Source organism: Myxozyma melibiosi (genome assembly GCF_037950935.1).
Source record: "Myxozyma melibiosi strain Phaff 52-87 chromosome Unknown BZA70scaffold_16, whole genome shotgun sequence".
NCBI lineage: Eukaryota > Fungi > Ascomycota > Lipomycetes > Lipomycetales > Lipomycetaceae > Myxozyma > Myxozyma melibiosi.
The window spans coordinates 50537-74038 of NW_027042930.1; the positions used below are offsets into that span (position 1 = coordinate 50537).

A 23502-nucleotide genomic window follows, 5' to 3' on the forward strand; every position below is an offset into this window, starting at 1 on the left:
GTTTCCAGTAATACCATGTGCAATTCAGTTGATAGAAGTAAGAAATAGGTATTAATACATTAATCGAAGAATCTGCTAATAAATAAAGATACAAAAATACAAAATACATAAAGAAGAAGACCTACCCATGCGATATGTAATAAATCTGAACTTGCACGGTTTGCCGATGTGCTTTGGAGACTAATTGTAGTGTATGTGCTCTGCACTGCACTCGTGATGATTTTGATTATTATTGTTTATTGTTATTGATTATGTTATTGATTATTAAGGGTTTTTCAGTATGTGTTGAGAAGCGTTACATTACTTCTACTTTGTTATCTTTAGTTTGTCTTTAGCCACTTCTTGTCTTGTAACCTCACATTTGTCCAGCGCCACCTTATAATAGGGACGCTCCCTCTGTTTGTTTATTCTCTAGTCTTTACGCTCAATACATACTTTTCCCTAGTTGATATTTGGTCTTATTACTTAAGATTGGAATCCGCAAATATTACACTAATGATACAAAAAACGCAAGAAGAAACCCGAATAATAATACAACTTTGAGAAACAAAATAGAGAAAAAAAAAGAGAGCTACACCCCCCGCTCATTACTCTCGCGACTACTAAACGGCGTCGGGAGTTCAAACAGATTCCCGCCGTTAATCAACGACGAAAGACGAGGACTTTGGCCTTGCTGCGGCTGTTGGCCTTGCTGTTGCTGTTGTTGTTGTTGTGGAGGAGGACCGGGCTGGAAGAATCCAGGCGGATGAGGAGGTCGGGACTGGAAAAACGGATTGGGCAGCATCGGGTTGGCTTGTGGGAACATAGGCGGCGGCGGCGCGCTGACGTCCTGGCCGCCTCCGAACAGCGACTGCGGCGGTGGCGGAGGCGCGGGGGTGACTACGCCCTTTGCGCCGGGGTATTGCGGCGGGAAAAGAGAGTGCGAAGGCTGGCCTGCGTAGCCTGGTTGCAGGCCTGGTAGCTGGGGAGGCGGCGCGGGAGGAGAGGGATTGTGGTGCAAGACGGATGAAGGAGCAAGGCTGCTCCATTGACCCGGCTGCACCGGTGCTGCTGCCGACTGCGCCGGCGCCTGTGAGATCTCTGGCATAGCTTGTGGACGAGGAGCGTTCGACGAAGGAGTTCTAATCTCCGGAGGCTCGTCGTCGTTCAACAGGTTTGCGATATTCGACATCTTTGGCGGCGCTCGGGCAGGAGCGGGAGCAGGAGCAGGAGCAGGAGCTTCAGACGTCGGCCCTGACGATCGCGACATTATACTCGCCAGTCCCATCCTCGAATCATGCACCGGCGCTGCTGCTGACGCAGGAGGCGCCACGCTAGCAGCCGCTTGCGTGACCGGCGCCACGACCGGATTATTCACGACCGTGTCCATGAAAAATCCCAATCGCGGACCTCGCTGAGCAGGAGCCGGAGCAGGAGCCGGAGCTGCTGGCGCTGGAGCCTGTGCAGGCACCGCTTCGAACGGCCGCGCGACCAGACCCGGTTCAGGTTTCGGCGACACCTGACTCGACGACGCAGTCGACGACGGTGCCGTCGCGCTCTGCTGATGTTGTTCCATCTTCTTGCCCTGTCTCTCCTCCGAGGCTCCATCGCCAGCTCGCGCAATCGTAGACGACGACCCGCTGTCCTCTTCCTCGTCGCCGCCTTGGATACGTTGCTGCGCTTCGTAGCGCTTGCGGACGGGAACTGGCTGCGATGGCGGAGCGGGCGTAGGTTGACCGCGCGAGATGAGCATGTTTGCCTCGTGCGTGACTCTGTCCCAGCCGAATTTCTCGGCGTTGCGCGCATAGTAGTTTTTGACCTACACCTGTTAGCTCGAGCTCAACTTCTTCACTTCAAATATAAACACATACCATCGTCGTCGTCTTGGCTTTCAAATGCTTCGACACTTCCTCCCACTGCGTCCCATAGCTCTGCAACAATTTCGGAAACAGATCCATCTCGTGCACGCTCCAGTAGCTCGAAATCAGGTTGTTCCGCTTCGAGCTTCCCGAGCCGCTTGATTGCTGCGTGGTCGTGATTGTTGTGCCGCCCGCAGAGACCTGTGTGTGCTGCAACTGCGGCGAGGTTGAAGGTTGATGCGGCTGCTGCTGCTGCTGCTGGACGCCGTACGGCGACACAGCAGGACGGAGAGTCCCGTCAATCATCATCACCATCTCGCCATCGGGTTTCTTGATAACCTGCTCGCGGTGCTGCTGCTGCTCGTATGCGCGCTGCTGTTGCTCGTAGATCCGCTGCTGTTCTACCGCCTGCGCCGCCGTGGCTGCCATCTCAATCTCTGCTCGTTGATCAGCTTCGTCAGGCGGTTGCTGCGGCTGCTGCAGTTGCGGTTGCGGTTGTGGCGCGGAGGGTTGTTGCGCGGCGGCACCTTCTGCGGGCGGGAACCCATCTATGCCGCCGAAAAGGCCGGCAAGGGCTGAGATCGCGTCTACTTCCCGATCTTTTAGGTCTCGCGAGATTTGGTCGACGGGTTGTGGCTGTTGATACCCTTGCTGTGGCTGCTGTTGGGGCTGCTGTGGAGGTACAGGTTGCTGAATAGCTGGCGGTGGGTATTGGTAGATAGGCTGCTGTTGCTGAAGCAACATCTGCTGCTGAGCATATTGATCATATCCAGGACCTTGCTGTGACATAGCCGGCACCGAAGAATACTCCTCGCCCTGATTCTGCATGACAGCTCCCCGTCCCTTTCCGACAACACCCTTCTTTCCTCCTCTCCCGCGTTTCGTCTTTGTCTGCTGCTGTTGCTGCTGTAACTGCAATTGCTGCTGCTGCTGCTGCTGCTGCTGCTCAAACCCGCCATCCTTCTTCTCCCCAAACACAGGGGCAGCAGCCCGTCGCGGTCGACCACTAGATCCAAGCTCAAGCAGCGCCGCAATCTCCTCATCCGGCATCCGATTCGACGACTGCCTAGCATGCGACGACGACGACGGCGCGACCTCCGCGACCTCCTCCGCCGGCGTCGAATCGCCGGTGCGATTACCGCTGTTGTCGACAGTAGGTCCGTCGAGGAGTGGCTGTTTTCGCGGCTTTGCAGCGCGCGGCGCAGAGGTTCCGGCGGATTGTGCGCCGCCGCGAGTTTTTCTGCGGCCTTTGCGGCCTCCCGGGCCGCGTCGCCGGCCTGCGATCGCCATTGATTTGTAGTCGACTTCTTTCTTGGTGCGGTAGTAATGCAGCACGCATTCTTCGAATGTGCGGGTGTACCCCATGTGCCTGGCGATGAAGCCAAACTGTTTCGGATGCAGTTTGTAGCCCTCGCAGAACAGACGATGTTCCTCTTCTGTAAACACGTCGACGCCGTCGACGACGAGGCGCTCGAGTGGGATGTTTGGGTCTTTGACGATGTTGTTTGTGTCGACGTAGAGCCGCTTGCGGTCGTGCTCATCCAGGATCATGTTTGGAATCCGCGCGCTCGTGAGCTTGGCGCGGTTTTTAGGATCGAGCTGTTCTTCGCGTTCGAGCGAGGCAAGGACTTCCATAAACTCTGCTTCGCTGCGGACCGCGTCGCCGACCGATCTGCGCGCACGTCTGAAAACGCCGGATTCCTCGTCTTCTTCGTCGTGAGCGGGCTCGCTGCTCGGTTGCCCTGCCGCGCTGGAGCTGTCGCGGGATTTACCTTTGGACGATGATGACGCGGCCGCGATTTCGGCGTCGAGCGCGCGGCAGCTGGCGATCCATGCGTCGTACAGGACTTTGTATTCCTGCTGGAGTTGGCGGCCTAGTTCGTGCTCGCGTTTGCGTTTGCCTTGGATCACGCTTGTGATTGTCGGCCGGAGCTTGTTGAACGAGCGGATGTTTGGCGCGTAGAATCTGTATTCTGTCAGGAGCTTGAGCGGGGGGTTGGCGAGGTACTTGAGGGGCTCTTCGGTGACTAGTTTTGGAATCACTGCTTCTCTGCTGCGGCGGTCCACGGGAGGTGGTAGCGCATCTTCCATCTTGACATCAGCTTGATTTTGAGTTGTCTGGATAAGTTCTTCCTTTGTCTCGCTCGCAGTTGCAAGAGTCATCCGCTCGTCGTCTTGTACCTGCTCTGGCTCGGACTCTGGCTCGGGCGTCAGTTCCGGTGTGGAAACAACTTCTTTGAGAGCCTCGCGCTCGCGCTCTTTCTTGGCGATGATCTCGTCGATGCGCGACTGCAGATCTATCATTGTCTTGTCAAGGTCCTGCATTCGTGAAATGACATCGTCCTCGTTCAGTCCGTCTTCCTCATCTTCGTCGTCGAAATCTTCTTCAGGGGCTAGCGTGAGTCTTGGTCGAGCGGGAGCTGCGGCAGAACGAGAGGGCGCGGCAGGGGATTCAGGCTCTGCTGATTCCGCGGCGTCTTCTTGAGAGGGTTGTGCAGGCGCAGGGGAGGCGGAGGCTGATGGCATTGCTGATGACAGTGCGGAGGCAGACTGCTGCGGGATGGGAGGTGAGGGCGAGGCATGAGAGACGGAGGGGGCGCGAGACGGTTGGGCAGAGACAGGTTTTGAGTCCGAGTGCGGAGGTGGCGAGGTGGAGTATGTTTCAGTTTTGACCGGCTGCGATAGCAGTAATTGCTGCTGGTGCTCTCTTGCTCTCAGACGATCTTGCTTTGGCTCTGTTGGGGGATGAGAATAGAGTGGGCCGGGTATTGGGGAGGGTTTGGCGGGGGGAAGGTGGATGGGGTGCCTGGATGTTTTGAGAAGTAGTCGTACTGTCTGCTGTCGTGAGGTTGTGGTTGGTATGGTTGAGGAACGCCTGGAGTCACTGGGAGAATTAGTATAGCTGTAGATGAAGTAAAGAAGATGGACATACTTGGATTGATGTGTAGCTTATCAGTAGGCCTTCGGTCATAAGGAGAAAGCGGCTGCTTTGGACTGATGGGCAATCGCTGACCAGCAGGAATGAACGGAGTCGGCCGAGATTGCGGCGGTCCATGGAACGACGGTGGCGATCTCGTGAACCGCTCGCGGTCGCGGTCTCGTTCGCGGTCGCGGTCCGAGAGATATCGCGCGGGCGGACGGGGGCGAGAATATTGGACAGGCGCGGACGGGAGCGAGTTTAGAGACGGGCGTCGGTCGTAGTATGAATCTGCGGAGCGCGGACCGTAGTCGCGGTCGCGATCTCGCAGGTCACGCACGTCTCTGATGTCTCTGATGTCTCTGATATCTCTTCCTTCGCGGTCGCGATCCCGGTCGCGGTCTCTGTTGTCTGTCCAGTAGTCGCGGTCGCGGTCCCGGTCGCGATCGCGGTCTCGGTCGCGGTCTCGGTCTCTGTCGCGAATCTCACGATCGCGATCACGGTCGCGGTCCCGGTCACGGTCACGGTCGCGGATATCACGTTCTCTGTCGCGGTCTCTGTCTCGGTCGCGGTCACGATGGTCCCATGCAGCTCTGTACTCGCGGTCTCTGTCTCTGTCTCTGTCCCTGTCGCGGTCTCTGTCGCGGTCTCTGTCTCTATCTCTGTCGCGGTCGCGCTCCCAGCGGTAATCGCGATCCCTGTAGATAGAAGGTTTTGTGTACGCAGAGCGCGGACCGGAAGGTATACTCTGGGCGGAGGTGTTTAGCTGGGGCAGGGCGGAGTGGGCAGGGTGGTGTTGGCTGTGGTGATGCTGCTGCTGCTGCTGCTGCTGTTGTTGTTGTTGCAGAGGTATCTGCTGCTGCTGCACAAACTGCCTCTGCAGCGAGTGGAAAGCACCCGGCGGCGATGGCGGAGTCTGCGGCATTGCAGAGGAGGAGGGAGGAGGAGGGAATTGGGGAAGAGGAGCAGCGGAGGAGGCACAAAAGAGAAAAAGGGCCGGAGCTGAACGCGGTGATGACCTTCAAATTCATCAAACCTTGTTTGGCTGACCCAATTCGAGATGCGGATGAGTGTGGTTTGGGAGTGTGTGTGTAGCTGCAATTATGAGTAGTTTTGCTTAGAAATAGAGATATAGATATAGAACAGTCTACATATTACTCTCTATATTGTTATTTCTTCTCTTATTGCAGTCTACAAACCGGGTCGGAATTCCTTACGACCCAGGTCAGCAGAAATCTTCAAACCTTAATCTAATTCATCCGCTTTGTTATGTGATTACGTAATTTTGAAGATCTGTGAAGTTGAAGAAGTTGATGATTTAGAAGCAGTTGTTGTAGTTGCAGTTCAATTGATTGAGGATTTTGAATGTTGAATGGAGGAGTTGTGGTGGAAGAGAGAAGAGAAGAGACCGCTTTGGGGGTGCTGACATTGGTGAGGGTTTCTGGCCGAGGAACCACAACCACAACCACGTCTCCTCTGAGCTGAACGAAGGAAGCACTGCACATCAACATGTCGTCCTTCTTCTCGTCGCTCAGTAAGCAGTCCTCCGTCGACACCGCCTCTCCGTCCTCAGGCAACTCGTCCTCGACAGTGCTCAAGTCGACGCCGACCGGCGCAGTCCGCCAGGGCCGCTCGAAAGATGTAAAGTACAAGACCGTGATTGTGACGCGGCAGGTCGTGCGCGCGCCGGTGCAGCAGCAGCCGTCGCAGTCTTCGGGGCGGGGCAATTATCAGCAGGAGATTCTGCGGAGATTGAAGAAGAGGAAGAAAGATCGGGTGACGGGGAATACGGGGGAGAAGGAGAAGGAGAAGGAGAGAGAAAAGGAGGAGAGGGCGGAGCGGAAGAGGGCGGCGAAGAGCGAGAAGAGTAAGGGCGGAGAGAAGAAGGGGAGGAAGAGTAAGGCAGAGTCAAATAAGAAGTCAAAGGAGTTCATCACTTCTGATGACGAGCTCAGTGATCTCGATGAGGATGATATTGTCGATGACGAGGATGACGAGGATGAGGATGAGAATGATCTCTCGGGAAGTGACGACGAGGAGCAGGCGAGGGCCAAAAAGCCAAAGCTCTCGCCGTCCGTGGCAGAGTGGAAGGCGGACGACTCGCGGGTGCTTTTGAAAGAAACCATCTTTGAAGCCCAGACCGAATCACCCCAGATCATCCACTCATTCGATGTTCTCAGCCACGAGACTGCAGGCTACACCTCCCTCTTCGCCGACGAGGAGGACGACTTTATCGATCTAAAGTACCCCGGCATCGCCGACTTCACCGAACGCTTCTACCTCGGCGCCCCCTCCAAAGACGACTACGACCCGGTTGCAGAAATAGCAAACATAATGCAAGCCACGGCGCAGTTCTACCTGCCGTACGACGAAGCGCAAAAGATCCACACGTCCGACCTGCAGGACTGCATCACGCGCCGGATCAAGCGCGCGACGAAGCGCAAGTCGCTGTACGCGTTCAAGACCGCGATTGAGGAGTACAACAGCCTGGTCGAGGAGACCTTCCACAATGCAGCCAACGCAGAGAAGAACAAGCAGCTGATTACAAAGTCGCTCGGGGGATCGCGGGAAAACATGACTGCGTTCGCGCACGAGATCTTGTCTGAGATTTACGGCCGGGTCGTGTCGCCGCACGTGAGCGAGCTGCGAAAGTACGAGGCCTTTTCGTCAAACGTGTACGGCGAGCTGCTGCCAAAGTTCGTGACCAAGATCTTCCGCGAACTCGAGATGGACTCTGGTTCGGTGTTTGTCGATCTCGGTTCGGGAGTTGGGAATTGCGTGCTGCAGGCCGCGCTGGAACTTGGCTGTCGGGCGTACGGATGCGAGATGATGCCGCGGGCGTCTGCGCTGGCGACGAGGCAGGAGAATGAGTTGAAGGAGAGGTTGAAGTTGTGGGGGGTCGAGCCGGGAGAGACTACATTGCTTGCGGGGGATTTTGTCACGAATGAGGAGATTGGGGGGGCACTTGAGAATGCTACTGTGCTGGTGAGTCCTATGATTTATTTAACTTGTTTGAAGTAAGACTGACAGTTATAGCTGGTGAACAACTACGCCTTCGATGCGGAGCTGAACAACAGTCTGGTGAACATGTTTCTAGACCTAAAAGACGGGACAAAGATTGTCTCGCTAAAGTCATTCGTCCCTCCAGGCCACAAGATCACGCAGCACAATGCCGAGTCGCCAATCAACCTTCTGAAAGTCGAGGAGCGCGAGTTTTACTCTGGCTCGGTCTCGTGGACGGACGCGCCGGGAAGTTATTATGTGTCGACAGTGGATCGGTCGAGGATGAAGAAGTTTGCGGAGGGGAGTGCGAGTGCATAAAGTCACTTTTCTTCAGGGTTTTCTTCGCTCTTTTCGCTCTTTTCGCTCTTTTCTGCTTCGCGGTGACGGACGGAGCGATCGAGACTGATAACAGTTAGTTAGAATAAGACATGTAAGAATAAGGATACAATAAAAAATAGATATATACTTCTCAAGAAACGCATTAGCATCATTCAACTTCTCCGCCTCGCGACTAACTCTCTCCATCCACCTCCTCACCAGCTCGCGATTCTCATTCTGCAGCTTTGCAGCGTTTTCTTCTGCGATATTGAGCTGGATCTGGTAGGTGAGGATTTCGTCCTGCAGCATTTGGATCGCGCGGGAGCGTTCTTTGAATTCTTCGTTGCGGGTGCGGAGTTTTGAGTCGAGGGTGGTGCGTTCTGCGCGGAGGGTGGAGATTCTGATGGTACTGTGAGTTTAGGTGTTCTTGTAAGAGAGGAGGAGGACGTACTCTTGGGATAGACGGGCGTTTGTGGATTTGAGATTGTCGATTTCGGGGGAGGTGAGAGAGGATGAGATACTATAAAGAGATCAGTCTATGAAGTAGAGAAAAGAGAAGTAGAAGACACACGGTTTATCTGCCTCAGCAGCAGTAGCGCGAAGGGCGAGTCTGTGGACTGTGTAGATATTGTAGATATTAGCAGTGATCTCAGAGAAGTGAAGAAGAAGACACACATGACTCAAAGAGGTCGAATGACTGCTTTTCTCTTGCATCTCTCTCGTCAAGAGCAGCCGCGAAAGCCAGGCGCCAGTCGGAGTTGCTGTTGCTGTTGCTGTTGCTGATGCTCATTGCTGGTTGATATAAAGATGAGATGATATAGATACAGAAGAGTAGAGCAGAGCAGAGGGTAGTTGGGAGTATTACTAATCCATGACATAAGGGTGATCATGAAAACGCAATACGCTCTCCGGATGACGATTAGGGTTAGGGGGCAGGGACCCGGCTGCCGAAAGCGGAAGGCGGTCTCTTATCCAGCGATTAGAGTTTTCCCGCCCCGGCGCCTTCCTCGCAGCTTCCTCGTCGCTCGTTGCCTGCTCTGTCCTGTCCGCCACCTGTTTGTCTGCTGCTCTTGAGAAAGAATAGACAGAGGATAGTCTGTTGCTGTATACTGCTGGATATAGAGAACCTGCTCTTGCGCACTCGTACTTTTACTCTATCGTTAGATGTCTTCCCGGAAGAAAACAATGCTCAAGGTCAGTAGTTATCTCCGCTGTTCTTCTTCTTCTATCCTACTCTGTTGTTGTATCCAATTCACCTGCTAACCCCCTCCAGGTCATCATATTAGGCGACTCGGGTGTCGGAAAGACCAGTTTGATGTTAGTTTTTCTTATCGACCTCTCTCATCCCTCTACTCCTCACTAACACAATACACCAGGCAACAATACGTCAGCAAGAAGTTCAGCAATCAATACAAAGCCACCATCGGCGCTGACTTTCTCACCAAGCAGGACGTCCGTGTCGATGACCGTAATGTTACCATGCAGGTGTGTCTACGCTAATCCCCTCTTCATAAAGAAAACAACAGCTAATACTAAATGACATAACAGCTCTGGGACACCGCCGGCCAGGAACGCTTCCAAAGTCTAGGAGTCGCCTTCTACCGCGGCGCCGACTGCTGCGTCCTCGTCTACGACGTCAACAACGCGAAATCGTTTGAAGCCCTCGACAGCTGGCGCGACGAGTTCCTCATCCAGGCCTCACCCCGCGACCCCGAATCCTTCCCCTTCGTCGTCCTCGGCAACAAGATCGACGTCGAAGAGTCCAAGCGGGCGGTCTCACAGAAGCGCGCGCTCGCGTTCTGCCAGGCAAAGGGAAACATCCCGTATTTCGAGACCAGTGCTAAGGAGGCTATCAACGTCGATCAGGCGTTCGAGGTCATTGCCCGAAACGCGCTCGCGCAGGAGGAGTCGGAGGAGTACAGCAGCGACTTTTCGGATCCGATTAATATCCATCTTGATAACGATAGAGGCGGGTGCTGTTAATTACATTATCTACATTCCAGATCTTATTTCTTAAAATCAAAGAAGAGCAGAACAGGTGGAAGAAGAAGAGAAGAGCAGCATATAGTATATATCAACCTTACCCCGTTCTTGTATCTTCATCATCTTCACTTGTTGATTATATATTTTGCTCATCGTCTTGTGTTGTGTTGTCTTTGTCTTTGTATCTTGTATCTGTCCTGTTGTTCTTCCGTGTGATGTGCGAACGCTGTATTCTCATGCTCGCTCATGCCCTTTTAATCAGTTCTCCTTATTTGTCTCGTTTTATTTTTTGGTCTTATTGCAGGGTGTCGGCTATAAATTCTTTATTATCAACTCTTACAATCTCAATTAATACGCTTTCAATCTTCTGCTTATAACAACCTCTATCTCCATCTCTCTTACTCCTCCTCTTCTATCTCTGATATTGGTCACGTGCACGCAGATAAGATAAGTCATGATTAGAGTTTATGGCGTGACGGGCCAATGAGAGGGGGGAATCAGCAGGGTGAATAAGAGGAGGAGGAGGAGATGTATAAAGAAGAAAAAGGAGGAAGATGAGGAAGAGGAGAGGAGGAGGAAGAGGGAGAAGGGATTAGGGAAGGAGGGCGAGGAGGAGGAGGAGGTGAGCTCAGATTGCGACATCGATGCTCTACTTTATAAGTAGTCTGTGCTTTATTCAATTCTATTTCTTCTTATTCTTATTCAATTCTATTCCTTCTTCTCTTCTTATTCTATATTCCTTCTTCTATTCATTCTCTGATCTCTTATTCTCAGCCTATAACAATAACTATTCTCGACTATCATCAGCAGTGTCCCAAATAGGCATCCGCCAAACTCTAAAATTTCCCAACTCTCATCTCCATTGCTCATCCGCGTGCTATCTGTTCTCACAGCCATCTTGACCATCTCTTCATACAGACTTGTTGAAGAAGCAGACTCGCAATCGCGCTCGTGATTGTATTCTCTGTTGTCTGTTGGCTACAGTAATTGTAGAGACTTACTCATCTACTCTACTCTACTGATATAGCGATGCAGAGCGAAGATATCAGCAGCGCGACCGAAGCTGCTGCTGCTGCTTCCTCGCTCGGAAACGGCAACGAAGGTGTGCGGCCAGAGACAACAATGGCTCGCAAGCGGAGAAAATGGAATATCGGCCTCTTCCTCCTCCTTCTCGTCGTGCTCTTATGGGTCTCCTCCAGTTTCATGATAAACGTACGCATTCTCTCTTCTCATGCTCTCCATCTAGCAGAAGCAGATACTGACAACCCCAGGCCATCTTCGAAGACGACTCCTACAGAAAACCGTACCTGGTGACGTACCTCTCCACCGCCACGTTCTCCTTCTACCTCCTCAAGCCCTACTTTGACGGCTCGCTCACTTTTGCAAACGATAAACACAAAAACGTCTACCGGCGCGCAAACTCCGACGAGCACGAGGCTGTCGCGCTGGAAGTTGAGTCTGATGTTCCGTCTGCGTCTGATAGCCAGAATGACTCCCGCAAGAGCACTTCTGCTCCACCAGCCTCTGACGACCACCTCCCAGCATCTGAAGAGGAGGAAGAAGAGGAACCCCCCGAGATGCTCACCGTGCGCGAGACAGCCAAGCTCAGTCTGCAATTCTGCATCCTCTGGTTCACCGCAAACTACTTTGCCAACGCCTGTCTGAGCTACACCACCGTCGCATCCGGCACCATCCTCGCCTGCACTTCCTCGTTCTTCACCCTCCTCATCGGCTCCCTCTTTGGCGTCGAGCGCTTCTCGCGCCGAAAAGTGCTCGCCATCGCCGCCAGTCTTACCGGAATCGTCTTGATTTCCACCCAAGACTCTGCGTCTGAAGACGAGTCGAACCCGCTCTCGACCACCTCGATCGTCGTCGGGGACCTCATGTCCCTCGCCTCCGCCGCAATCTACGGCCTCTACACCACCTTACTCAAGCTCAAGATCGGCGACGAGTCCCGTATAAACATGCAGATCTTCTTCGGCTTCGTCGGCGCCTGGAACACCGTCCTTCTCTGGCCGCTCATAATCTTCAACCACTTCTCCGGCGCCGAGACGCTCGAGATGCCGCCCACGAGCTTCGTCTGGCTCGTCCTCTTTGCAAACTCGCTCGTCACTTTCTTTAGCGACTATCTCTGGATCGTCACTATCTTACTTACCTCCCCGCTCGTGGTCACGATGGGTCTCAGCGGGACGATTCCGTTGGCGGTCGTGGGCGATGTCGCGTTTAATGGGGTGCATGTCTCGCTGTGGTATTTGCTGGGGCGGTGTTGGTCGGGTGTGCGTTTTTTGTTATAAATAGAGATGAGGAGAAGGAGCATCATATTGTGGAGGAGTGATAGATTGCATGGGGTGTTAATATAGTTGGAATTACTTTGGATGAGAAGCATGTGTAGATGTGTGCAGTAATTTATGACGACTAAGATGTTCTACAGCTGTTGTTTGTTCTAAATAGAGATGAGAAGGAGCATTATATGTTAAATACAAGTAGAACTACAATTGGATGAGAAGCATGTGTAGATGTTAATATACAGTATATATGACGACTAGAATGCTCTACAGCTACTGAGCGGTTTTTGTTCTAAATAGAGAAGAAGGAGCATCATATTGTGGAGATGAAGAGTATTTTTCAATTCGATGAGAAGCTTTGTAGATCTTTATATACAGTATACTAAAACATGAGCTTCTGCTGTAGAGTATTACTGAGTAGGAGTCTGCCGACTCCTAACAACCTCCTCCGCAACCTCCTCAATACTCAACGCAATATTCTGCCGCTTCCCACTCCCCCCTCCTCCCCGTCATCAAACCCCTTCCTCAACTTCATAATCCTCGCAAACGCATTCTCCAACAACCGCACCCTCTCCACCAACTTCTGCTCCCGTTCCTCGACCTTCGCCCGCTCGCGCCGTTCAGCTGCGACCATCTGATTCGCTTCCTCGAAGAGCGATTGCGAAAGTTCTTCGAGTTCGCTGTTTACGTGCTTGTTTTTTAATTCGGCTGCTTCCCGCAGTTCGCGCTCTTTTCGGACAGATTGCTTGAGGCGGTCGAGTTCGCGCTGCAGGAGCTGGGTTGTCGCGGGGTCGGTTGTGGAGACGGCGATGGGGGACGCGGGTAGGGAGGAGGCGGCGGTGTAGACTGACTTTGCGTCGGAGGACGATGATGTAGAAGAGGAAGAAGACGTCGAGAGCATATTGTTGTTGTTTGCGGCGGCGGTGGGGTTGGTCTCAGGCGAAGAAGAAATCAAAGGGAAGCTAGGGACCAAGCCGGAGTAGCCTGTAGGGAGGAGAGTGGTCGCCATTAGCGCGGAGGAGAAGGGGATGTAAGAGACTGAGCGAGCAAGGGAGAGCGTACGGCCTATTATTCCGGAGGAGTCGGGGGGTAGTTTGGGGGATTGTTTTATGAGCTGTTGCTGCTGCTGCTGCTGCTGTTGCTGCTGCTGTTGCTGTTGTTGGCGCTGATATTGCTGGACAGAGACCGCAGACTGCGACTTTGACAGCGCGGACTCTATACTTGCCGACGAATCGCGCCGGGTCGGGGACGAAAACATGGCGGTCGGGGTTGTTTGTGAAATCTGCGGGGGCGCGATACCCGCTATCGACGACAGCCGTAGGGAGCTCGATTTCCGCTTTGCCTGGTCTAGTTGGCCTTGCAGCGTATTCGCCCGGCCGGCTATTGCACAAAACTAGTCAGTAGAGTTTCTAGAAGAAAGTGAAGAAGAGTGAGACTTACAGGAGGCGGAGAGTTGGATCGAGAGCTGCTCGACTTTTTTCTGGAGCTCGCGGACGAGGTCTTTCTTTGCCTGATACTTTCTCTTCCGTAGCGCTTTCGCCCTCGCTTTTCTCTGATGCCGCTTCATTTGTCGGAACTGCTCGTCGTCGTCTGACGTATTTTCGTACGCAGCGGGCGCACTATCCTCAGCAACTTCCGAGTCTGAAGAAGTACTCGAGCTCTCGTCCTCGCTCCACGAATCACTTCCACCCTGCTCATCATCCCCCGAGGCAGGCGACATATCCTCCGCCCTATCCGGCATCATCAAAAACGGCAGGTCAACCGCAATCGAGGTCGAGCAGGTCGGACACAGGACCGAGAGGTTGACCGCTTTCGTGGAGCTGCCTGCTATGCTGGAGGTGTCGGAGTGGGCGTGGGACCGTCTGCTGGTGATGCTTGCGGTCTCGAACGAGGGCGTGGACACCAGCGACGGCTGCTGCGAGGCGCTGGGTGTGTCCATTGTAGTAGCTGACGGAGCAGATATAATACTGTATTGTCTTGTTCTATTGTCTCGTCTTATTCTTCTGAGTGTGGGGGTCGACGTGGTGATGTTCGGGACCGAGCGATGGTGAGCTTATCCGTCAGAGACAAGGTTTAAACTTTATTTCTGATCTCGAATTGCCGTTTCTGGATGTTTCCTGGTTCTGTTAGTTGTCTACTTGATTCTACTATATCTCTATAGTTATGTTGTTGTAGAAGATGTAGAAGATGTGTATGATATCTGTTGATGTGTGTATATGTACATTTATGTAATTTGTCCCGTAACTCCAATCACCACCCTCATGATCCTATCAACTCTGATCTATATCAGCCTTGCTCTATATCAGCCTTGATCTATCAGCTCTCAGCTCTCAACAGATTTACACTAATTCCCACCCCTCAAATTCTTCCACCTCCGTTTACTCCCCCCTCCCGCATGCAAACTCGCAGAAGCCAACGCAGCCTGCTGCGCCGCCTTCGCCGTCTCAAGCGTCTTGATCTTCCGCTCGACCGCGGCCACATAGTCCATCAGCACCTGGCTCATCTCCTTCCGCGTGGCGGACGAGTCAGCCGCGAGTTCCATTAGAAGCTTGTTGGCGGTGTTGGAGATTAGTTGCAGGATGTCGGTGCAGGCGGGGAGGAGGCGGTCGATGGTGTCGGAGAGGGTGTCTGAGATCTTTTCTTGGGCGAGGCGGTCGGTTGTGCTGGAAAGTGCTTAGTATATCATACATTGTAGTGCATTTTGTAAATCGGTGGAATAAGCACTTACTGATCTAGAGCAACCTCGATATACAGCGATCCAAGCGACTCAATCAACACCAACAACAGATCCTTCGCATACTGCGGTCTAAACACACCTCACATCAGCCCCATCCTCCCTCCTCACCCTCTCCTCTCGTCAAACAAACAACTCACATCTCAATCTTGGAACTCAACTGCGCAGCCCTCGCAACCGACTCCGAAAGCCACCCGACAAACAGCCTCGCGTCGTCAAGGCTCGGCACCGCGTCTGCCTCGGTCGCGTCCATCGAGCCCGGATAACTTGCCGTGCCGCCTGTTGATGTGCGCTGTGGTGCTGCTGATGCTGGCTGGTATTCTGCCATGTTGTTTGATCTTGAGGTGTGAATGAAGGAGTATCTGATCTGTTGAGATGGAGTCGAGTTGATTCAGGGGCCGTCAGCGCGCGGGTCTCGTGTCGGATACCACTCCGCACACCTCCCAGCTACATCGCGAGTGTATCTCGACATCAATCTCTCTTATATACTGCTGAGTCTCTTGTATACTACTGAGTAGAGTAGAGAACTCGATGGACGTGCAGATGCAGGACGCAGCGCAGCGTGCGTTTGAGATTGAGAATAACATCGAGACCGTCGACGCAGCGCGCGATGCAATCTACCAGTTCGACGAGGCCGCCAACCGCGAGATTCTCAAGGCGAAGCCGTGGGTTACCGAGTGCGTTCTGTTCTTTCTACTTTTTGAGATACTGTGAGGAGTGTAGTCAGGCTGATGGAGATGGTGTATAGTGCACAGTACTTCAAACGCGTGCGGATATCAGCGATCGCGCTGCTCAAGATGACGATCCACGCCCGCTCAGGCGGCGCGATCGAGGTGATGGGCATGATGACCGGCAAAGTGGTCGGCGACTCCTTCGTCGTCATGGACGCGTACCCTCTACCGGTTGAAGGCACCGAGACCCGCGTCAATCCGCAGGCCGAGGCGTATGAGTACATGGTGGGTTACATCAGCACGCTGCATAGTCTCGGACGCAAGGAGAATATCGTCGGGTGGTATCATTCGCATCCGGGATACGGGTGCTGGCTTTCGGGAATCGATGTCGGCACGCAGAGTCAGAATCAGCAGTATCAGGACCCGTTCCTAGCTGTTGTCGTATGTCTTCTTCTTCTTCTTCTTCTTCTTCTTCCTCTACCCTCAGATACGTCAACACAGACTAACAGTTAAAAACAGATCGACCCCAACCGCACCATCTCCGCCGGCAAAGTAGAAATCGGCGCCTTCCGCACCTACCCCGAAAACTACAAACCCCCCGGCGCGCAAGAATCAGAGTACCAAACCATCCCGCTCGCAAAGATGGAAGACTTTGGCGCCCACGCAAGCCAGTACTACCAGCTCGAGATCAGCCATTTCAAGTCCTCGCTCGACACAAGACTGCTCGAGTTGCTCTGGAACAAGTACTGGGTCTCCACGCTCTCGCAGTCGCCGCTGCTGACGAACCGCGAGTACGCGTCGCAGCAGATGCTGGATTTGAGTAGAAAGATTCCGAAAGCAGAGAGCGCGATCGCGTCTGGGTCGGCCTCGGCGTCGGCGGGGTTGGCGGCGCAGGGGCGCGCGGGTAGACAGAGGAAAGAAGGCGACGAGTCGGAGCTCGATAAGATCCTGCGGGATACAAACAAGATCGCGTCTGAGGAGATCCATGGGCTGTTGTCGCAGACGGTTAAAGATCGGATTTTTAATAACTTGAAAACAGTCGCTTAGCTTATAGTGGTAGTAAGAATATATATATATACATCACACCGAAACACCCTCCTTACTCTCCTTCTTCTTCCACAGATCCCTTCCCTTTCCACTCGCAAGTTTATTCAACAACGTATTATTACTCCGCGCAGCTGCCACCGTCGCCGCCGGCCGTTTCTGCGCATAGTAGTTATTAAACCGCCACAGCATCGCGCCATTCAACTCCTTCAAGTTCCGCTTCTCCATGTCGATGTACTGCCGGTTCTCGATATACGGCACAAACACGTCCTGCATGTTTTGGTCGAGCAGCATCGCGAGGCCGCCGCCGGCGTCGATGTCCGGGTGCAGGATCTCGAGGTCCGGGTGCAGGATCTCTTTCAGGTCTTGGACTAGTTGGCCGATGTAGGAGTGCGCGTTTTGCAGGGTGCGGAGGTAGGCTAGTGTTGAGATTGATTTGGCGTGGGAGAGGATTAGCTCGATGCGTTGTTGTATCTACTACTGTTAGCTGGGCTCATAACATAGAATATAGCAGGGGGGACATACCGTCTGGGCGAAAAGTCGCTGGAGAAAGACTCGCAACACACTATCAGGATGAGGAAAAACCCGTTTGATAATCTGCGACTCCTTCTTGACCGTAATCCTAATCTCGTCCAAGAGCTCGACCGTTGCCGGATCGAACGGCGGATCCTCGCAGTTTGGATCACACAGATCCTGCCAGATCAGATCGTCGTCGCGCACAGACTCGTGCAGCAGCTTATCCTTCATGATGAAGAAATCGTGCTGGTTGACAAAGATCTTGATGACGCTCGAGCCGCCGTTGAACTCGGTCAGGATCTCGGCGACGGCTTTCATGGAGGTCATGTCTGCGGCGCGGTACGCGCGTTCGAAAGCTTTCAGCAGTTCCATCTCCAGCATCTCGGCGTATTTCTCGATATTCGCACGCGCGACGTCCGCGTTCGAGATCTTTGTGATTTTGCGCGCGACGCGGAGTAACTGGCGCACGGTGATTGCGCACTGGCGCTGGTCGTCGAAGTTTCCCGTGCGCATCTTTTCGACGACGTAGTTGTCGTTCTCGAGGAAGGAGATATAGCATTTGATGATGAAGCTCGAGGAGGCGGCGCGGTTGCGTTGGCGCGAGACGAGGTCGACTGCTTCGCCTAGCGCGGTCGTGGTCGAGGCCACGTCGGAGACGAGGAGGTCGAGATCAGAGAATTGGCCGGTTAGTGTCTGTATTCATGTCAGTCCTTGTAGATGATAATAGAAGCAAGAAGGAGGTGCATACATGGCATTGCGCCTCGGTCTTCAAGATCGCAGCCTGATGCGCAGCACCAGCCTGCCGCGCCTCAGTCTGGATCTTTTGCTCGCGACTGTTGAGATCTGCGCTGATCTGCGCTAGCGCATCGAGCGAGGCTTCAAACGCGCGAACATACGGTCTCGGATCAAGTGCTGTGATATTGTCAGTGATTGTTGATGATGTCAGAGTGTGGGAGAGATGGTGCTAACCTGCCGAGCGACTGTTGCTTTCTTGGATAGAGCGGTCGGCGGTTATGCCTTCGATAAACTCCTGTACTGTGATTTGTCTCTGTAGACCAGTTAGCAATCTTCATCTATCAGCAACAAGCAAGAAGCAAGAAGAGGAAGTACCAGAAACGTGTCGAGACTGAGTAGATTCTTGGTATTCGGATCAAGATCGTATATCGACGCCATAACACCTCTCTTGTCAGTCCTGTGTTCTCTCTTCTTTCTCTCTTCTGATCTCTGTGCTGTTATTCAATATCTCTGCTCTTGTTCTCTTCTCTTTGTTTAGTTCTTTGTTTAGTTGGTCGATGTCAGTGCAGATGCCGTCGCTCCGGAGCAAAGGGGATTTGGGACTTGTTTGTGACGCCGCTGGTCTGTCAGTGATTATGTAATATATCTAGTTGATATTGATAACTGTGGCATCTACGCAGATAACTGCTCAAGGGTTTCTATTAGTATAGTTTGTATTGACATACGTACAGTATTTACCATAGTATTAGTCCTCCTCCTTCTCCCGAGACTCTCTAGACTCCTCCTTGTCCTCATTTTTGGACTCATTTTTGGACTCATTTTTTATCCTCGCTTTTATCCTCGCTTTTATCCTCGCTTTTATCCTCGCTTTTATCCTCGCTTTTATCCTCGCTTTTATCCTCGCTTTTATCCTCGCTTTTATCCTCGCTTTTATCCTCGCTCTCAGGGACAGATTCACTCTCAGGCACAGATTCACTCTCAGGCACAGATTCACTCTCCGGGACATATTCAGCCTCCGGCCCATTCTCCATATAAAACAGCGCTTTCTTCGCCCACACCTGCACCGGCAGCTTCTCAATCTCTTCCGCCAAAATCACATTCTTACCCACGGCCCACTCGCCCTGCCTGACTCTCGACAGATGGCGCGTGTACGCTTTCGTGCCCATCGCGGTCCCGAGGTCGTGCACGATCGAGCGCACGTAGGTCCCGGACGAGATCGTCATCCGCAGGTGGACGATTGGGAATTTTTGCGAGGCGGGCGGGGTGAGCAGGACTATTGGATCGGTGGAAGTCGTGATGTCGGTGGCAGTCGTGATGTTGTCGAAGTTGTTTTTTTCGCTGTCGTAGTAGCGTTTGCGTTTCCTGGATGACAATTTCTGCGCTGCTTCTGCTTCTTCTTTTTTTGCTTGTAGTTCTTCTGGAGTAGGTTCGGGAATCGGAGGCATAGGCTCGCGTCTGAGATTCTCAAGCTCAAGCAACGCTCTCAAATCGTTCTTCTCTGTCAACACCTTCAACGCCGCCTCGCGAAAGAACCGCTCTCGCAGCCGATCGGCGTCGGAAGCAGAGACGATGGGGGTCGGTATATCGTGCTCGTACATGATCTCTGACGTGGTTACGATTTCGTGGATCGCGGCTTTGCGCGGGGTGATGCTGCGCGGGAGGTCAACACCGTCACGGGCGTATTCGTGGAGTGATTTGCCCTTCATTTTGAGCGCCGAGTAGCTGCAGTGTTGTTAGTAGTCTGTTTATAGTAGAAGAGGAAGAGGGAGGCGCACATTGGAGGGATTTGCTGGATTTCACCGCGGAAGAGGTCGAGTGCTTGTTCGAGGGATTCGGGGGTGACGCAGGCTGTGTCTGCGTATCCGAAGACTTTTCCTTCTCTGTCGTAGGTAGTTGTAGAGGCGCCAAAGTGGGCTACAGCGTTGTAAGTCTAGAAGAGTGATGTGAGTAGAGAAGAAGTAAAGAGCAGAGAAGGAGGACTTACTTTCGTGCACTCGAGATACCTCTTCAATCTCGACGTCGCGTCATTAAGCGCAATGATCATAACCCCGTCCGCCGCCGGATCAAGAGTGCCCCCATGCCCCGCTTTCACCAGCGGCAGCCGTCTCTTTTTTCTGTAGTTGATTTCGTGGCGGTCGCGGATGCGGAACTCGGGGATGTTTTCGAGCTGGCGCAGGATCTGAGCTAGGTACTGCGTCGAGGTCACGCCGACGGGTTTTTCCACGGCGAAGACACCTGACATGGGGATCGAGGTCGAGGAGGTCGAGAAGAGGGATTTGGAGAGGGAGAGGTGTTTGAGGAGAGGAGGAGGGCGGAGGAGAAGCATTTGTCTTTGTCTGTTGAGAGAGAAGTGATGTTGAAGAAAAAAAAAAATAAAAAATAAATAAATAAAAATAAAATAAAAATAAAAATTGGTTTCTGTAGGGTTTTAATAGTAGTCCCTTATCTATTATTGTGTGTTTATAATACAGTCTGGAGGATGTGTTTGTATTCTATCTGTGTTTATTGTATTTATATGTATTTTATCTATTTTATGTAATTATTCTGAATTAAAGCAACCAGAAATACCAGCAATTGACTCAATAACCACACACACAAACAAACAACGGTCCGACAACGCCCCACTTCGACTCTGCAAAAACTCACCGCTCCTCCTCCTCCCTCCTCTTCACCACCTCCCCAACTCTCTTCACCACCTCTCCTCATCTCCTTTCATCTACATCTCCACAATGATCATCGGACCGGCTATGTTCCCCATGCTCTGGTTTATCGCCAAGGGCCTCTGGGGCGAATACCACAAACGGCCTCCGCTCTGGCTCTCCTACGAGCCCGAGCAGTTCCCCGAGGTCACCTACTACGACACCGTCTGCGACGTCGTCCGTCCCGAGGTGTTTGGCGGCTGTGAGGATATCAGGATTATTGGCGATTACGCAATTGTCTCTTGTGATCCTTATCTCAAGCAGAGCAACTTCTTCACCGTATGCCACCACCTCCTCTACTTCACTCAACATCTCTTATCTACATACTAACTCTCCCAGGGATTCACCCCCAACACCCCCTCCGGCGCTGTCTACATCTGGAACTACGTCACCGACGACACCCCGACCCCAATCGAGCTCCCCGCCGACTTTGGCGAGTTCCGTCCCCGCGGCGTGCACGCGCGCCAGCTCACCGACTCTTCCAAGATCCGCCTGTTTCTCTCCAACGCGGCCTACAAGAACGCCTCGGTCGAGGTCTTTGACTTTGATCCCGCGACCAAGGCCGTCGTGCCCTTCGCCTCGCTCCACCACGAAGAAGCGATCCTCGATCCCGCCGCCATCGTCTCGATCTCGGACGACCAGATCTTCCTCACAAACACCCTCGGATGGCCCTACAGCACGCTCGGAATCATCGAGGCTCTCTCCGGCTTCCCCTTTGGCTCGATCGGATACATGAACCTGACCGACATGACAAACATCACCGGCAAGTCGATCGGCGTGCAGACCACCCCCGTCGGCATCGAGTACGTCGACGAGTGGCTGTACGTGACCAGTCTGCAGTACGGCGTCTACGGATACCAGCTCTACATCCCGCCCAACGACCTCGACCCCGAGCTCGTGGCCGAAAACAAGTCGCTCGGCCGCATGCACTTCTACCCCGGCGAGCGCGTCTACCGCACGCCGTACCTGCCCACCCATCTCTCGTACTCTGAGGAGCTCGGTGGTATCGTCTCTGCCGCTATCCCGTCCTACAGCGGCGAGATCAAGGCATGGTACGGCCGCAAGTCTGCGTCCTGGGCCGGTCTGCTCGTCGATCGTGCGCAGGAAGACGGCAAGCCGCTCGTAGTCGCCGACTCCGTCACCTCCGGCCTGCGCTCGAACGACCGCAAGTGGCAGACTCTGTTCTGGGACAAGACCGGCGAGAACTTTTCGGGCCTAAAGTCGATGACGATCGCGAACGGCCGGCGGTTCGGCGTGTCGCCTCACCAGGCTGGTGTCTTGATTTGCAAGACGAACGGGCTGGAGCCGGTCGAGGTGCCGGAGAAGGCGGTCGATACCGAGGAGCAGAAGGCGCAGACGAAGGAGAAGCGTAGCAAGTACCAGCTTGAGCATTTGAATCTTGCCAAGGATGAGTTGTAAATAGGCGATGATGTTTAGTTTCTGAAGAATTATATTATAAATTGTTATTAGAAGACTGCTAGTGTACACTACTCTGACTTTTTCTCGGCCAAAGTCTTTGCTTTCAACTCCTCCTCGTACGTCAAAAACCTAAGCGACCGCTCAATTCCATCCTCGAGCTTAACAATTGGCTCGTAGTCAAGATATCTGATAGCCTTGTTAATGTTGAAGTACCTATTCGCGCATGTAAACGACACTCTAAAGCGCGTAAACAGAGCCTCCTTTCCGCGCAGCTTTGCGACCAGCTCAGACATGTACGCGAGGAAAAACCCAACCGGTCTCGAGATCTTGATAGTGAACCCCGGAACGACGCCCTTCATAGCCCAGACCTTCCTCGGGACGGTGAAGAAGTACACCGGCTCGTTATTTGTGATGATGAACGGCTCGCCCGCGACTCTCTGCGACGTCTTCTCGTCGACGAGTTTCTGCGCGGCGAGGACGTGCGCGTGCGCGACGTTGCCGATGTAGGTGAAGTCAAAGATGTTCCAGTTGTCGCCGATCTGGAAGCGCGTGCCGAAGGTGTAGGTGACCTCGGCCATGTTGGGGATCAATTGACGGTCGCCCGGGCCAAACATCGCCGACGGCCGGAGCGCGACGGTTTTGAAGTCTGCGGAAGAGGCCGCGAGGACCATTTTCTCGCCGAGCGCTTTGGTCTCGTTGTAGGCGTCCATCTGCTTGTCCGGCATGGGCGTGGACTCGTCTGCGTTGCGGAGGTCGTCGCCGTTGTAGATCACGGAGGCGGAGGAGGTGTACACGAGGCCTTTGATGATTCCCTTGAACTCGGGCTCGGTCGCGACGTCGATGATGGCGCGGGTGCCGTCGACGTTGACTTTGTAGTAGATCTCCTTGCCCATGCCGTGGATGGGCGACGCGGAGTGCACGACGATATCGGGCTTGACGGCGCGGTAGATGTCGCGCAGGGAGGAAGGGTCGGTGATGTCGCCTTTGTGGAAGACGATAGTCTCTGGGTCGAACGAGTAGAACTCTGGCGGGATGGCGGGCAGGGGACGGATGTCGAGGACGTGGATGGCGGGAGCGGGCGAGAGCGCGGCGAAGCGGTCGACGAGGTGGCAGCCGAGGAAGCCGGAGCCGCCGATGATGAGGACTGTGTTAAGAACCATTGTACTGTGTTCTTTAGAAGAGTCGAGTAGAGAGTAGAGAGTAGAGTAGAGGATAAGAGAGGAAGAGAGCAGAGGAAGAGAAGTGGAGCGCAAGAGTTGTTTAGGTTTCGCGCTCGAGGCTCACGAAGCCTGGGCTTTATCTGTTATCGGTGTTCTACACATTATTATCTCCTGCTGTAG

At 53.4% G+C, this 23502-nt stretch overlaps 13 protein-coding genes across 13 annotated transcripts; 5 read left to right on the forward strand and 8 right to left on the reverse strand.

Annotated features, from left to right (window-relative positions):
• Nucleotides 1-571: 571 nt before the first annotated feature.
• BZA70DRAFT_292046 (uncharacterized protein) lies at nucleotides 572-4364 on the reverse strand (the record flags this gene model as incomplete). Its single annotated transcript, XM_064914348.1, has 2 exons — nucleotides 572-1798; nucleotides 1851-4364. 2 exons carry the CDS (start codon nucleotides 4362-4364, stop codon nucleotides 572-574), a joined length of 3741 nt encoding a protein of 1246 aa, XP_064765565.1.
• A 94-nt stretch (nucleotides 4365-4458) lies between these two features.
• Nucleotides 4459-5718, reverse strand: BZA70DRAFT_96916 (uncharacterized protein). Its single transcript, XM_064915576.1, has 2 exons — nucleotides 4771-5718; nucleotides 4459-4722 (listed from the first exon to the last, which is right to left on the reverse strand). Exons 1-2 carry the CDS (start codon nucleotides 5678-5680, stop codon nucleotides 4553-4555), a joined length of 1080 nt encoding a protein of 359 aa, XP_064765566.1. The 5' UTR covers nucleotides 5681-5718; the 3' UTR covers nucleotides 4459-4552.
• Nucleotides 5719-5923: 205 nt separating this feature from the next.
• On the forward strand, nucleotides 5924-8247 carry BZA70DRAFT_285299 (histone methylation protein DOT1-domain-containing protein). The gene is made up of 2 exons (XM_064913714.1): nucleotides 5924-7740; nucleotides 7792-8247. The coding sequence occupies exons 1-2, from the start codon at nucleotides 6265-6267 to the stop codon at nucleotides 8074-8076; spliced, it is 1761 nt and encodes a 586-aa protein (XP_064765567.1). The 5' UTR covers nucleotides 5924-6264; the 3' UTR covers nucleotides 8077-8247.
• BZA70DRAFT_302901 (putative autophagy protein Apg16) lies at nucleotides 7858-8866 on the reverse strand (the record flags this gene model as incomplete). Its single annotated transcript, XM_064914747.1, has 5 exons — nucleotides 7858-8160; nucleotides 8225-8485; nucleotides 8528-8596; nucleotides 8648-8693; nucleotides 8752-8866. The coding sequence occupies 5 exons, from the start codon at nucleotides 8864-8866 to the stop codon at nucleotides 8079-8081; spliced, it is 573 nt and encodes a 190-aa protein (XP_064765568.1). The 3' UTR covers nucleotides 7858-8078.
• A 374-nt stretch (nucleotides 8867-9240) lies between these two features.
• Nucleotides 9241-10059, forward strand: BZA70DRAFT_242679 (small GTPase superfamily; the record flags this gene model as incomplete). Its single annotated transcript, XM_064910573.1, has 4 exons — nucleotides 9241-9270; nucleotides 9350-9393; nucleotides 9453-9561; nucleotides 9625-10059. 4 exons carry the CDS (start codon nucleotides 9241-9243, stop codon nucleotides 10057-10059), a joined length of 618 nt encoding a protein of 205 aa, XP_064765569.1.
• Nucleotides 10060-10939: 880 nt separating this feature from the next.
• BZA70DRAFT_285309 (uncharacterized protein) lies at nucleotides 10940-12577 on the forward strand. Its single transcript, XM_064913715.1, has 3 exons — nucleotides 10940-11271; nucleotides 11331-12322; nucleotides 12358-12577. Exons 1-3 carry the CDS (start codon nucleotides 11089-11091, stop codon nucleotides 12392-12394), a joined length of 1212 nt encoding a protein of 403 aa, XP_064765570.1. The 5' UTR covers nucleotides 10940-11088; the 3' UTR covers nucleotides 12395-12577.
• A 1-nt stretch (nucleotide 12578) lies between these two features.
• Nucleotides 12579-14360, reverse strand: BZA70DRAFT_96986 (uncharacterized protein). The gene is made up of 2 exons (XM_064915577.1): nucleotides 13785-14360; nucleotides 12579-13724 (listed from the first exon to the last, which is right to left on the reverse strand). The coding sequence occupies exons 1-2, from the start codon at nucleotides 14281-14283 to the stop codon at nucleotides 12811-12813; spliced, it is 1413 nt and encodes a 470-aa protein (XP_064765571.1). The 5' UTR covers nucleotides 14284-14360; the 3' UTR covers nucleotides 12579-12810.
• Nucleotides 14361-14533: 173 nt separating this feature from the next.
• Nucleotides 14534-15417, reverse strand: BZA70DRAFT_285313 (exocyst complex component Sec10-domain-containing protein). Its single transcript, XM_064913716.1, has 3 exons — nucleotides 15219-15417; nucleotides 15073-15150; nucleotides 14534-15007 (listed from the first exon to the last, which is right to left on the reverse strand). Exons 1-3 carry the CDS (start codon nucleotides 15404-15406, stop codon nucleotides 14689-14691), a joined length of 585 nt encoding a protein of 194 aa, XP_064765572.1. The 5' UTR covers nucleotides 15407-15417; the 3' UTR covers nucleotides 14534-14688.
• On the forward strand, nucleotides 15410-16808 carry BZA70DRAFT_285316 (JAB1/Mov34/MPN/PAD-1 ubiquitin protease-domain-containing protein). The gene is made up of 3 exons (XM_064913717.1): nucleotides 15410-15755; nucleotides 15827-16190; nucleotides 16269-16808. The coding sequence occupies exons 1-3, from the start codon at nucleotides 15610-15612 to the stop codon at nucleotides 16794-16796; spliced, it is 1038 nt and encodes a 345-aa protein (XP_064765573.1). The 5' UTR covers nucleotides 15410-15609; the 3' UTR covers nucleotides 16797-16808.
• On the reverse strand, nucleotides 16546-18739 carry BZA70DRAFT_97031 (exocyst complex component Sec10-domain-containing protein). The gene is made up of 5 exons (XM_064915578.1): nucleotides 18420-18739; nucleotides 18279-18357; nucleotides 18058-18221; nucleotides 17319-18002; nucleotides 16546-17267 (listed from the first exon to the last, which is right to left on the reverse strand). The coding sequence occupies exons 1-5, from the start codon at nucleotides 18480-18482 to the stop codon at nucleotides 16830-16832; spliced, it is 1428 nt and encodes a 475-aa protein (XP_064765574.1). The 5' UTR covers nucleotides 18483-18739; the 3' UTR covers nucleotides 16546-16829.
• Nucleotides 18740-18859: 120 nt separating this feature from the next.
• On the reverse strand, nucleotides 18860-20370 carry BZA70DRAFT_269843 (pseudouridine synthase; the record flags this gene model as incomplete). The annotated part of the gene is made up of 3 exons (XM_064911239.1): nucleotides 18860-19766; nucleotides 19820-19974; nucleotides 20029-20370. The coding sequence occupies 3 exons, from the start codon at nucleotides 20368-20370 to the stop codon at nucleotides 18860-18862; spliced, it is 1404 nt and encodes a 467-aa protein (XP_064765575.1).
• Nucleotides 20371-20603: 233 nt separating this feature from the next.
• On the forward strand, nucleotides 20604-22196 carry BZA70DRAFT_97104 (uncharacterized protein). The gene is made up of 2 exons (XM_064915579.1): nucleotides 20604-21022; nucleotides 21083-22196. The coding sequence occupies exons 1-2, from the start codon at nucleotides 20774-20776 to the stop codon at nucleotides 22160-22162; spliced, it is 1329 nt and encodes a 442-aa protein (XP_064765576.1). The 5' UTR covers nucleotides 20604-20773; the 3' UTR covers nucleotides 22163-22196.
• Nucleotides 22197-22207: 11 nt separating this feature from the next.
• BZA70DRAFT_285325 (sterol-4-alpha-carboxylate 3-dehydrogenase) lies at nucleotides 22208-23438 on the reverse strand. Its single transcript, XM_064913718.1, has one exon. The coding sequence runs from the start codon at nucleotides 23320-23322 to the stop codon at nucleotides 22231-22233; it is 1092 nt and encodes a 363-aa protein (XP_064765577.1). The 5' UTR covers nucleotides 23323-23438; the 3' UTR covers nucleotides 22208-22230.
• Between the last annotated feature and the right edge of the window lie 64 nt (nucleotides 23439-23502).